Below are 12,036 nucleotides of genomic sequence, written 5' to 3'. Positions count from 1 at the left end.
GTAGGGACTTGATAATGGGGGAATCTAGTAACCACAATGTTGCTCATGTGATTTTGTACTAATGATATCAAAAAAAAAGAAGCCATGGTGCCTAACCACTGCATGATCATTCAAACTGGGTTTCCTTAAAAAGACATTTGATTTCAAGACACTCAACCTCTGTGACCCCCTGGGTGCTGCCTGCACCTTCCAGTGAGAGCTGCAATGGCTCAGGTGTGTCTCTACTTGAGTTTCCTGGGTGCACAGAGCATGCTTTACTTATTTCTGAAGCCGAGCAGCACAGTGGTTAAAAGAGTGAACGCTGGAGTCACACTCCTGGGTCCACGTCCCAACACTGCTGCTTACAAATAATGGGACCTCAATTAGTTCCTGAAACTTGCTGGGCCTCACTTTCATTATCTGTGAAATAGGGATAAAAATAGTCTCTCCCTCACTGAGCTGCTTTGGGGATAAAGATAATTCCTACAAAGCACTTAGCACAATGCAAAACAACTGAAATGCTCAATAAAACTATTATTATTATGTAAATGTTTGTGTATAATATGGTACTTGGTTCCTCAAGAAAAAGTTTTAAATGAGAACATGGAATGAATTCCTTACCAACCTTTAGTCTTGCAGTACTATATTATCCTGACTTGCAAAATGTGAGGTGGGTGATCTCTGATACATATTTTCCCTTCAACTAAACAGTAAGCTCCTCAAGGTCAGGGGCAGTACCATTTCTGGCTCTCCTCCACAGCACAGTCATTTATAAATGTTGGATGATTTTGCACACTAGTTATTACCAAATTGCATGACTGTAGACTTCACCTAAATAGTGGCAACATTTCTCCTCCAGGTAGAACTGTCCTATTTTGTTCATATATGGCAATTTAGGCATTTTTTGTTATTCTGAGATAATGTCCAAGCATCTTCAGATTGCTTAGCTGCTCTGTCAAGTCAGAAATATTTTCTGCAGTATCTGTCTTAAAGGGTAGTGTTGCCTCCTATGGATGGGAAATGGCTGTGGATATTGTAAGGATCTCATCTCAGTGTCACCCAACTGTTAACAAGTGGAACCTGACTGTCAGGAATCTTCAACTTAATCCTAAGGGTCCAAAGAGAAAAATGTGTATAAACCAAACTAATCTAATACATCGAGTCAAAACCTGCCTTCCAAGGGCTTGGCGGGTGGAGTGGGGGAATGGATGGAATACTCAGTAAACATTACTTCCATGGATCTAAATCCAGATGCTTCCATCCTTGTCATGCGAGCCCTGACTTATTAGGATTCAATAGCACAACAACCCAAAGCATGGCAAGATCTTCAAACATCAAAGATTTAAGGACGCCAATCACCAACTGGGGGACCTTGACAAGGTGCCAAAGGTGAGCTAAGTACCTGTAAGGGAGGGATGGCAACAGTCCCTGCCTCGGAGCACTGTTGTTTGATATGAATTGATGCTTCTAATAGTCCTGCTTCTAATAGGCATATGCTAAGTTCTCAACAAACATAAGCTATTATTATTATTACACTTGCATTTTCATGTCATCACACTACGTCCAAACTATAGATTTTATTTAGAACCACTTCTCCTCAAATTCAACTCTTCTCTATATTCGCTGACCATCAAGTAGCTCGAGTCAGAAAGCAGAGTTAATCTTCACCCCCCTCTCTCTCCTCTTTATCTCATTTCTCACATTCAAAGGGTGTCCTAGAGCCAGGTCCCTCCAGACCTCCATGATCCTACCCTGAAATAGTCTACACTTGTCCACCTCTCTCTTTCTACTGCCCTAGTCTAGGCCTCTGGTTGTTGTCTTGCCAGGCCTGGTAACGTCCTTGCCTCTATTCTCACCTTCTTCGATCTGTCCTGTTGTCCAGTGCTTCAATCTGCAGTGTTATTTGTTAGCTTTCTAATACACAGATCTGATTAAATTACTCCTCTATGCAAAAACTTTCCTTGGCTTTATTACATGCTATAAAATAAAGTCCAGCGTCCTCCACGTGGATTTCAAGGCTCCTGCCTGGTCCCAGCGTGCTCCCTGCCTCCTCTTTTCCCACCTACACCCGAGTCACGCCCCACGGCTGGCTCTTCCGTGGATGCTGCCCTGCCTGGGCTCTTCCCTCTGCCTGTACTGTTACTCCTCCCATGCCTGCCCAGTCAACTTACACCTTTCAGGACTTAGCCAAAAATTAGTCAAAAGTCAGTGCTTGGTAGTCATGAGTTGAAGAAAGTTGATTATTACACTTAAGAAAGATTTTAAAAAGAAGTTCATGAAATAGGTGCTTTCAAAATTTTACTTTGATAAACCAGAAAATCCAGTTAATCAGAAATTCCCTAAGATTGAGAGCGGCAAGCCAGAACCAACAGAGTATTATTGGTTGAATGGTGTCCCCTCCCCCACATTCACGTGGAAGCCCTAACCCCCAGTATTCAGTATTGGAGACAGGGCCCTTAAAGAGGCAATTAAGTTAGAATGGGATTGTTAGAATGGCCCTAATGAAAAATGATTCGTGTCCTTAGAAGAGATTATAACACAGGAAGAGAGACACTGGGCACATGCTCGCACAGAGAGCAGGCGGTGTGAGCACAGGGAGAAGGCAGCCACGTGCAGGCTGAGGAGAGACGCCTCAGAAGGCTCTTGATCTGCCGACACCTTCACCTTGGACTTCTAACCTCCAGAATTGTCAGAGAGTGAATTTCTCTTGTTTAAACTGCCCAGTATGTGGCAGTTTGCTGTGCAAGCTCAGACAAACTAACACCGAGTGAAATCACAAATCCCACATGAATAACCTGCAAATCCCACCAGCATTAAACTGATGCTTGAGGGCGGCTGTGTTCAACTAGTAATTTTCAACCTTCTCCTATGTATCAGGCCCCCAACTAGACATGGGGAGTCTATATACATGAAGCTTCAAATTAGTAATGCAAAATGCAAGTGGCTGATCCATTTTCCCTAACTGAAAATGTGTCCTTAGAAACACCAGTCCCCATGAACTTGTGAAATCACACTGTTCTTCCTCCACAATATTCCATAAAACTCAAGATATAAAGGTTATGTTCTCCTGTATGTAAACATCTTCCAATGAATAAAATTGTCTTACCCAGTCCTTCCAGTTCTTGAACTACTTCTTTCCAAACAGGCTCGATATGGATGCAGCTAAAGCACCAATCTGAGGTGATCTTAATGAGGTAGGGTTTCCTGAAGCTATCTGGAACCACTTCATTCACATAATGCGAAAAGTGCAGTAAATATTTCTCATCAATGGAGTCCCGCCGCTCGGAGTTGAAAGGGAAGTGAAAAAAAGATTCATCGAAGTAAAAGTTTTCGTGGAAATGGCGGAAGCGATACTCTCGCTGCTGGTGCTGCTTCTGGTAGCCCTGGTTCTCCCCAGCATCTCCATAGTGATCGTAATTTGATCTCTTTTCTTCATTGGAAAGAATCTATAGGGAAAGAGAAAAACAAGAAATCTATAAAATGAAAAGCAGTTCACCTAAAGGACTTTCCTGGAAGCAGCATGGAAGACACAGGGAAAATAAATGCAAAGACATGACACAATTAGATATTCTACACACAGTCACTCAACATACACCAGGAGCTCTTCTCGGAGTAGAACTTTAAATAGTTCAAGACCAAAATGCTTCAGTTATTTAGATACTCATGCTCACCTTGGCTTTAAAGATTTGGAGCTATTGTAATACTAAACACAACAGTAGAACAGATAAAACAATGTAGATTAGGCCTCAACCACAACAAAATGGACTCGGTCATGCCATTTAAGCTGAAATAGTTCGATCCAAGATAAGAAGAGCTGTGAATGCCAAAAAGTGACCACAGAATTGAGTTCAGTGCCTGATAAGTTAGCTGACTGTTTTACTAGAAATAACTTTGAAGTCTAAAATTCGAGAACCTGTTTAGGATGATGTACATTCTGTTGAAGAGCATGACGCTATGCAAATCAGGACGCCATGCACTTACCTTTTATGCATATTCCAGACCGACCTACTTAAGCTAACATGTTGGGAAATTGTTGAAAGTCTTGTGTTTAAGTGTATTTGCAATCGTTTATATATTTGTATGAAATGTGTCAGGTTAGTAAATAAAGGCAAGATGGTCTGTGATTCTTTAATGTAAGTTTCTAACATATGTGCCGCTGAAGTGAGCACGTGATGTTAAGCTGAAATGGAGATACTCATGCAGGGTGATTCTACAATGCCAATTAAGGCCTTTAAAATAGGCCAGTTTTTTTTTTTAAGAGCTGAAGTTTCAGGCATTGATTTCAATGGATGGGATGTGGACAAATATGTTCTCTCTACCATCACTGAGAAATTTGGTGAAGGGCAGAGAGAATACACCCTTTCAGAGGGGACTGTACAAAACTGATCACCCAGAGCATACGTGATAAGCACTAATGGACGCATCACAGAGTTTGACACGATACCTCGTAAGCCTTGCTGATTTGGATGAACTTGTCTTCTGCTCCAGGATCCTTGTTTTTGTCAGGATGCCTGAAACACAAATGGGCAGGCAGTGAGAGTGGATTTAATGTTTTACACGCAGTCAATTAACATCCTGTACACCTAGTTCACTATATCAGAGGCAAACAGAAGCCCATTCTGTTAGGACAGTTTCCTAAATGGTAAGAGGAATCACATGACTATAATAAACGAAACTTTCCAACAGGCAATTCCTTCCAAAAGCACTTCAACTGGGCACATACCCAAAGCATCAGATAGTGCAACATTTAGCTGGGGGAAGGTGGGATATGCACATCTTTGCATTGCTCCTAACACTGCTACAGCTGGCTCAAGGCTAATGCCACTTATCCATAAGAATTGACTTCTTTTCCCAGGATGGCAGCATTTTATCCCAACATTAGAATGGTATCAATGAAGGTATTTTTTTCTGACAGCTTGGGCAGACACAGGAAATAGCTTTTAGGATGCACTGTTCTAATGAATTTGTTTAGTAACAACCATGTTCCAAAGAGCATCTTGCTGCTGATGTTCAAATGAGAACATCTGGTTTTCATTATTACTCTGGCTTATCCTATTCTGCCTGCGATTGCCTTTTACCTATAAATGGATAATGACTTCAAGGCCACATGTTTTAAGATGTGAAAGTCTCCAGTTTATGCAAAGTGATTTCAATTAACATTAGGACTAATATTTGTTATTATACACAGCCGTCAATTACCTGTACTTATCTTGCGGTCAGATATTATTCTATAATTTTCTTGTGTTTATACCAATTTCTGATTTGGTGATTTTAAAGTCATGTAAAGTAGGGGCTGGGATTACTTCCTTAGGACCTACTAAAACTAAGTCAGTGTTTTATACTGATTTTTCAATGTTCTTTTATTAAGAGACTGTATTTTAGAGAGTATTTTTTAGGTAATCACTTCTGCTAACTTCTAGTAAATTTCCACTAGCAAAGATTTAGGGAGAGAGAAACAATCCACTGGGAAGCAAATGTCTACTAAAAATAGAACCAAGTATATTGGAATTTAAAAATATTATAACTTGACCAACATACTCTAGCAGGACATTTGAATGAATTGGAACACATATTCTGATCACTCTAAAAATAAACTGCAAATGGTTATCTGTTGAATTCAGGCACCACTCTTCCCTTTAACTATTTAATCTTTGTTATGAATATTAGTTGGGAAAGAAATCTCAGCTAGGTATAATGAAAATAGTAATGACTTAAGGAAACATGATGGTGGTTCCAAAACATGTTTTTTGATGATAAAAAAAAATGTTTTAAATATTCAAACCTAAAGGCTGAGAGAATATAATCATACAAATGAAGACTTAACACATAACTCTGAAGGGGGAGAGCAAAGGAAGGGGGCTTTTAAGGAGACTGCACCAAAGAGTGAATTGGGAGGGCAGTTGGGTTAAAATCACAGATCCTGAAATAGAGGAAACCAAGGCCCAAGAACAGGAAGGAAACCACAAGAAGGGTTAGGTTATAAGGAACATTTTCCTAATCGTGGGGAGATACCACAAAGCTGGAAACATTTAGGAAAGGATACATTCAGCTTAGGGAAGGACCGTCCAATGCTACTTTTGGTGTGTATGAAGTATTTCATATACTGCAAATGTTGATACACGTCCTTTAAATTTCATAGCGAAGAAAATACAGTGCTTGGTATCTACTGGCTGACTAGCATCTCTAAGGGAATAAAAATGAAGGCAGAAAGAGTAATATAGCAAAGTATTAGACAAATGAATTTACTGTTCAGGTGACTGACCATATTATACCCATTTGCTTCAAATCAAATTTTATGACACCTTTTTCTTGGGGTGAGAGGAGCTGTTTATTTTGTCAGTGTAGATGATAAAAGAAAATATCTATGATAAAATTTAATTATTGGGAGAAAAAAGTTTTCCTGAGAGAAAAAGTAACTAAATGGGTTTCACCGAGGGAGGGGAAGGGTTGTGAGAAGTCTAAGGAACACTACAAGTAGTAAAACGTGGTAGAGGAAGGCTACAAACCCAGCTCAACAATAAGACATATGCCCCTGCTACTACTCATTCTGAAGAGTCCTACTGGGAAGCGCTGCTATTTTCAGTGTACATGAAACCATAATGAAATGAAAGAAACCACTTCAGTGATAAGACAACACCACAGCCAAAACAGCAGAAAATCACCGTACAGTAAAAATATAAAGTAAAGTGAAACTTTAGACTTTCCTGGATGACACTCCATATATTGCTATGGTGAAGAATTATTCCTAGAGAGAATCTAATTAAGGAAGAGAAGCATATGATTTATTTAATTAATAGCACAACACCCTTTTCAGCTCTGGAAGACAGAAAAGTCAAAGCTGTACATTTTAACAGGTTCTACATACCTCAGCTATCATTTTGCTTTCAAAATGTTATCTAAGGCCATACCCTGTCCAAAAGAATGTTGCTACCTTACGAACTCACTGCAGATTTATGTGTATATATTCATTTAAATATAAAGAGGCAAGAGTTTGAAATGATGTTGAAAGCAGCTTTGCTGTAAAGAGAGCTCCTGGAAAGAGGCCACACATAATTAGAGACTGTGTTTTTAGTATCCAATTCTGGATTCCTCATGGTATGAATAAGATCTAAAATATTTATGCATTCAAAACATCGTATTTTAAACTATCATTTACCTTTAATGCAACCCTTTTAGAACTAAGATATAGCCTTCAATGAAGAATATGGTGCCAGACAGAGGTACGCCCAGCCTGCAATGTCATCTGCATATGCCAGCTTTGCTCCTGCATAATTTCCTTCCCACCCAAACACTAACCCACTCACTCTTACTTCTGTCCAGATGGATAACGGATTAAAAAACAGAAAAGCAATAAACCACCTGTTGGTGCAGAAGGTCAAATTATGCAACTCAGAGGTAATATAGACTTACTAGCTCTGAGCTTAGATTTCCTCACAGGTAAAACGGGGACAGGGATGTCCTCCCTTGTAAGGTAATTCTAAGGCAATTAAATGAGATATAAAGCATAGAACCTGGAGCCTAGCATACAGCAGGTGTTCAATGATGGTTCCTATCCCAAACCTTCTTTCTTGCTTATGGCTGGTTCTCCCAGCTTGCAGTTGCCTCTATCTTTTCCATCCTTTCCTCCTCCTCTGCTCCCCTCCAGCTCTGTAATCCAACACTTCTACATCTTTCCATGTCCAAAGCATTGGCAAAAGAAACTGATGTTTGTCCAAAGTAAGTTTTAAATTTATTGCTTTCCTGCTACATCATAAACACTTGTATATTCTTCAGCACATACGGTATCTACAGGTAAAATTATGATTTTTCTATACGATAATTCTTTAAAGTAATGTACTCAATTCCTGAATATTCTTATTCAGTTGAGGGGAAAAAGCTCTTACTCGAAAAATTCTTTGTAAGCTTGAAATAATTTAGAAAACAGGACTGGACAGTGCTCCCTTTAACAATGACACTCATGAAGTGTTACTTTATGAATAGCATATTGTGGGAAGGGTAGCAGATCCACTGTTTATTAGAAAAATATTCCAAAAATGAAAGCTCCCTCCCACCTTAACATTAAATGTATGAGCAGTGTCTAGGGCAATTCTTTAGGCCAAAGACTTCCTAAAAGGCAGCTTCATAGTAACACAGGCTTTGGATTGTACTGAAACTTCTAGAATAACATAAATGTGGGTTCTCACAAATAAAATATTTTAGACAGCTACGTATTTATGGAACACAGAAACAGAGACAAACCAAAGCTAACCATAGTTGGGTTTCATTTCCCTGCTAAAACTGCTCAGCTTATATTAAACTGCTATTTCTTTGTTTCACATACCATTCCCGGGCGAGCTTCTTATAAGCCTTTTTAATGTCAGCCTGACTGGCTGTCCGGCTGACCCCTAGGACTCTGTATGGGTCAAAATCCAACGCAGACAGAATTTGCAGGATCAGAACCAGAACTATCAAGAACTGCCAGGAAATGCTCAACTTTTTCACTTCCATTTCTCTTCCTTTCCAGAGCTGAAATGATTGAAGAGGCAGTAAGTTTCAGTGGTAGGAACTTGGACCATCTTGTTTCTTAGGTAAAGATATAAGATATATAGATGAAAAACAAAACAAACAAAAGATATTTTGCAGGAAAAGTGGCAAGCTGTTTGATCATGTCTTAAAATCAATAATCTTGCTACTGTTTTTGAATATCGCAAATAAGAACTATTACAGATGAAAAGATGAGCAGTAAGAATTAATAGCAACTCTCCAGAATCCTTGGATTAGAAAAGCTTTAGAAATGACTGAAAATGAACAAGATGAAGAAATAATAAGCAAATGTGGGAAAACATACATAAGAAAATCAAGCAACTACATCTCAAATGCACTATTTCACTTATACAACAGTAATAGTTTAAACTTAAAATACGTGACTTAAGAATACCTCACTGAGTACATGCTAAATAAATCAATGAAATCTTAAGATTTACAAAGTACAAACTGCAAAATAAAATAGCTGTGACATTCTTGGGGGTTAAATAAATACAAATATGGGAGTGAAATACCCTAATAAAACCTGCAGTTATAACTTAGTATGCCCCAATTCTATTCTTTCTCATTGCGGGCTTTGAACAAGAAAACAGAGAAGCTGCTGTTTAATTTAATCATTAGCAATACGGTCATTATAAATGGAGACCTCGAATGAGAAGAAATGGGAGAAAAAATTTAGTTTTCTATGTGAAGAGGTATTGATGGCAAAGGCAGTAGACCAGGCATGGTCCTCAAATGCAAATAGGAGGTGAGTGTAGGTAGTGAATTCACCGTGGAGTTTAGAAATAATCCTCGCTGGTTAATGAACAAGATAGTGCTCTACTGCAGGCAGGGTCATTTACACTCTAGGATTAGGATCTTTGTGATATACAATACAATGAGTTTTCAAGGGTCTTGATTCTCATAAATCAAAGTTTTAAGGTTCAAGTGTCTAATGTGTCACTTTACTTAAGGAGGGACGCTGTTAACAGCGGTGGACTTCTGGCAAGTGGAAGTCTAAATGCTGCCTGGGAGTCCTCACAAAATTGACTAATCTGTTGGTCAATTTTTAGAACTGCGTGCATGCTGCATAAAATCCTAAAACCAATCAATTTCTTCCTTGTTAATGCAATCTATAACATACTGTCCTACAAAATACGTACAACTCGGGAAGGTGACGGAGCTACTGGCTAAGCACATACAGGCTTCAAAATCAGACTACGATTGGGATCCGCCCTCCACCACTTGATGACCTTGGGCAAATTACTTAACTTGCTAAACCTCAGGGTTCCTGTTCATGAAGTGGGGCAAATACCACCTTGATCGGATGATCATGGGAGTTAACCGTATGTAAAGGATTTTCTGATCATACAGGGTCAGCAAGCAGTAAGTGGTACTTATTTTTTCCTACCATGCAGGGCAATCACTGCCTTATTCAGCTGTGTCAGTCGCCTCCAGGGCCCCAAGTGGAGGGGCCGGGTGGGAGGTTGTTAAGATCTCGGGCTGACAGTCTCGAGCTCGACTGTGCGGGCGTCAGGGTGGGAAACAACCTGCCAATAGGTAGGCTACCGCCCACGGGCTGTATCCCCTGACCCACACAGCGGTTCCTGGGGACAGGCTCTATGTATGAGCCCTGCCTCGAGCTCCCACCAGAGGTCCTCTGCCGCCCACCGAGAACCCTGGCCTGGGCCCCGTCAGCTCATCGTTCCACCCGGGCCCAGCGGGGACTTAGAACGAGGAGGAACTGACGGTAGATCCCGGCCCCACCGCGTCCGTGGTTCCGCGCGTCACGCCGGGAAGGAGTTACCGGGAAAGGGCACCGGCCTAACCGGCTGCGGGGTTCGTTCTCCAGTCAGTCCTCCCGGCCGGGAGCCTCGGGCGCACACCAGCGCTTTCCGGGCCAGGGGAGGGGAAGGAGGAGGGCAGAAGTCGTAGGGGAGTCACGTGACTCTTAAAGGCTCGGCGCTCCGAACGCGCCGACTGAACCGGTCGAGGGCTTCTACCTTACGAATCTTGTTTGACCCTTGTTACCTGCCGTCTGCGCGTGGACCTGGCGCGGTTGCTATAGGAACGGGGCGCGCTCTTTGGCTGGATCCAGAGGGATGATCGTGACCAAAGAACCCAAAACGTGCCTCCTAGAGAGGCAAAGTCGCGATGCATGATGGGATGCCAAAAGGACGTCCCTGATCTAGGGAGGAGGTTCCACTCTTCCCAGGAGATGGCCCTCGTCTAGCAACAGTTGTTAGAGTGGGGAAGCAATTGCAGGTCCCTGTTCTCTTTAACCCTATTCATAGGATCCTAGAGCGTCAGAGTTTGAAGGGACCTTAGGGATCCTTTCTAGTCCATCTCCACGGTATGCTGATAGGGAGACTGAGGCCCAGGGAGGGACAGGGACTTGCCTGAGGCCTAGAATCCAGGACTCCTAAACCCATTAACCAAAAAGCTTTCTCTGCAGTGTGTCAGGTCCTGCCCTTAACAAGGGAGGTGGATGGTGGGAAGGAGGAGGAGAGTCACAGGTGAAAGAGGTAAACAATTTTCACTGAGCATCAGTTAGGTTCCTTGGGGATACAAAGAGATTTCACATCCCCCTGCCCTGTTATTACTTATTTTTAAAATCTAATTTGTATTTATCACTAACAAGCCATATCTTTTATTTATTTATATTGTTTATCATCTGTCTCCTCCCACTGAATGTAAACTTCTAAGGGCAGGGCTTTTTGGTTTGTTTATGCATATATTCTTGTGCCTTCAGTCTCAGTCGGACACGATCTCAATAAATATTTGCAGACTAACTGGAATGAATGGGGCTGATGTTTTGCTGCACAAGAAAAGACATTCTAAGGTGGGCTTGAGTCAGGTTCGGGTTTGAATCCTGCCTCCCTCTGCCACTTACTACCTCTGTGACCTTGAAGGTTGACTACCTCCTTGAGTCTCAGCGTCCACATCTGTAAAATGGGGGAAATGAATGTTATCCCCAGTAGGATTGTAGTCAGGCATAAACGAGGTAATGAATGTGAAGTGGCTAGCAACTGGTTGGGACTTAGCAAATGCTCAGTAAACAGGAGTCTTCATTTTATTTGTTTATTTATTTTTTATTAAGTTATCATTGATATATAGTCTTATGCTCAGGTTTCACATAAGCAACACTGTGGTTACTACATTCCCTCTATTATCAAGTCCCCACCACATACCCCATTACAGTCACTGTTCATCAGCATAGTAAAATGAAATAGAGTCACTACTTGTCTTCTCTGTGCTATACTTCCTTCCCTGTGCCCCCCCTTAAAATTACATTATGTGTGCTAATCATAATGCCCCTTAATCCCCTTATCCCTCCCTTCCCACCCACCCTCCCCAGTCCCTCCTTTCCCTTTGGTAACTGTTAGTCCATTCTTGGGTTCCTGTGAGTCTGCTGCTGTTGTTCCTTCCGTTTTTGCATTGTTCTTATACTCCACAGATGAGTGAAATCATTTGGTACTTGTCTTTCTCCACCTGGCTTATTTCACTGAGCATAATACCCTCTAGCTCCATCCATGTTGTTGCAAATGGTAGGAT

General features: G+C 41.2%; 1 protein-coding gene across 3 annotated transcripts in view; it reads right to left on the bottom strand.

Annotated features, from left to right (window-relative positions):
- The window catches only part of DNAJC16 (DnaJ heat shock protein family (Hsp40) member C16), a 32,090-nt gene extending 21,457 nt beyond the window's left edge, over window positions 1-10,633 (bottom strand). Inside the window, exons 1-4 of one of the 3 annotated variants that reach the window (XM_036914312.2) lie at window positions 10,485-10,633; window positions 8,300-8,484; window positions 4,424-4,490; window positions 3,086-3,425 (exon numbers count right to left, since the gene is read on the bottom strand). In XM_036914312.2, coding sequence (XP_036770207.2) covers window positions 3,086-3,425; window positions 4,424-4,490; window positions 8,300-8,466 — 574 coding nt within the window. In that variant the 5' untranslated portion in view covers window positions 8,467-8,484; window positions 10,485-10,633. The other 2 variants (XM_036914311.2, XM_036914310.2) reach the window with 2 other exon arrangements.
- Window positions 10,634-12,036: the final 1,403 nt, after the last annotated feature.

Source organism: Manis pentadactyla, chromosome 4 (assembly GCF_030020395.1).
Source record: "Manis pentadactyla isolate mManPen7 chromosome 4, mManPen7.hap1, whole genome shotgun sequence".
Classification (NCBI taxonomy): Eukaryota; Metazoa; Chordata; class Mammalia; order Pholidota; family Manidae; genus Manis; species Manis pentadactyla.
The sequence above is the reverse complement of the archived record's forward strand: the minus strand, read 5'-3'. Positions and strand labels throughout refer to the sequence as shown.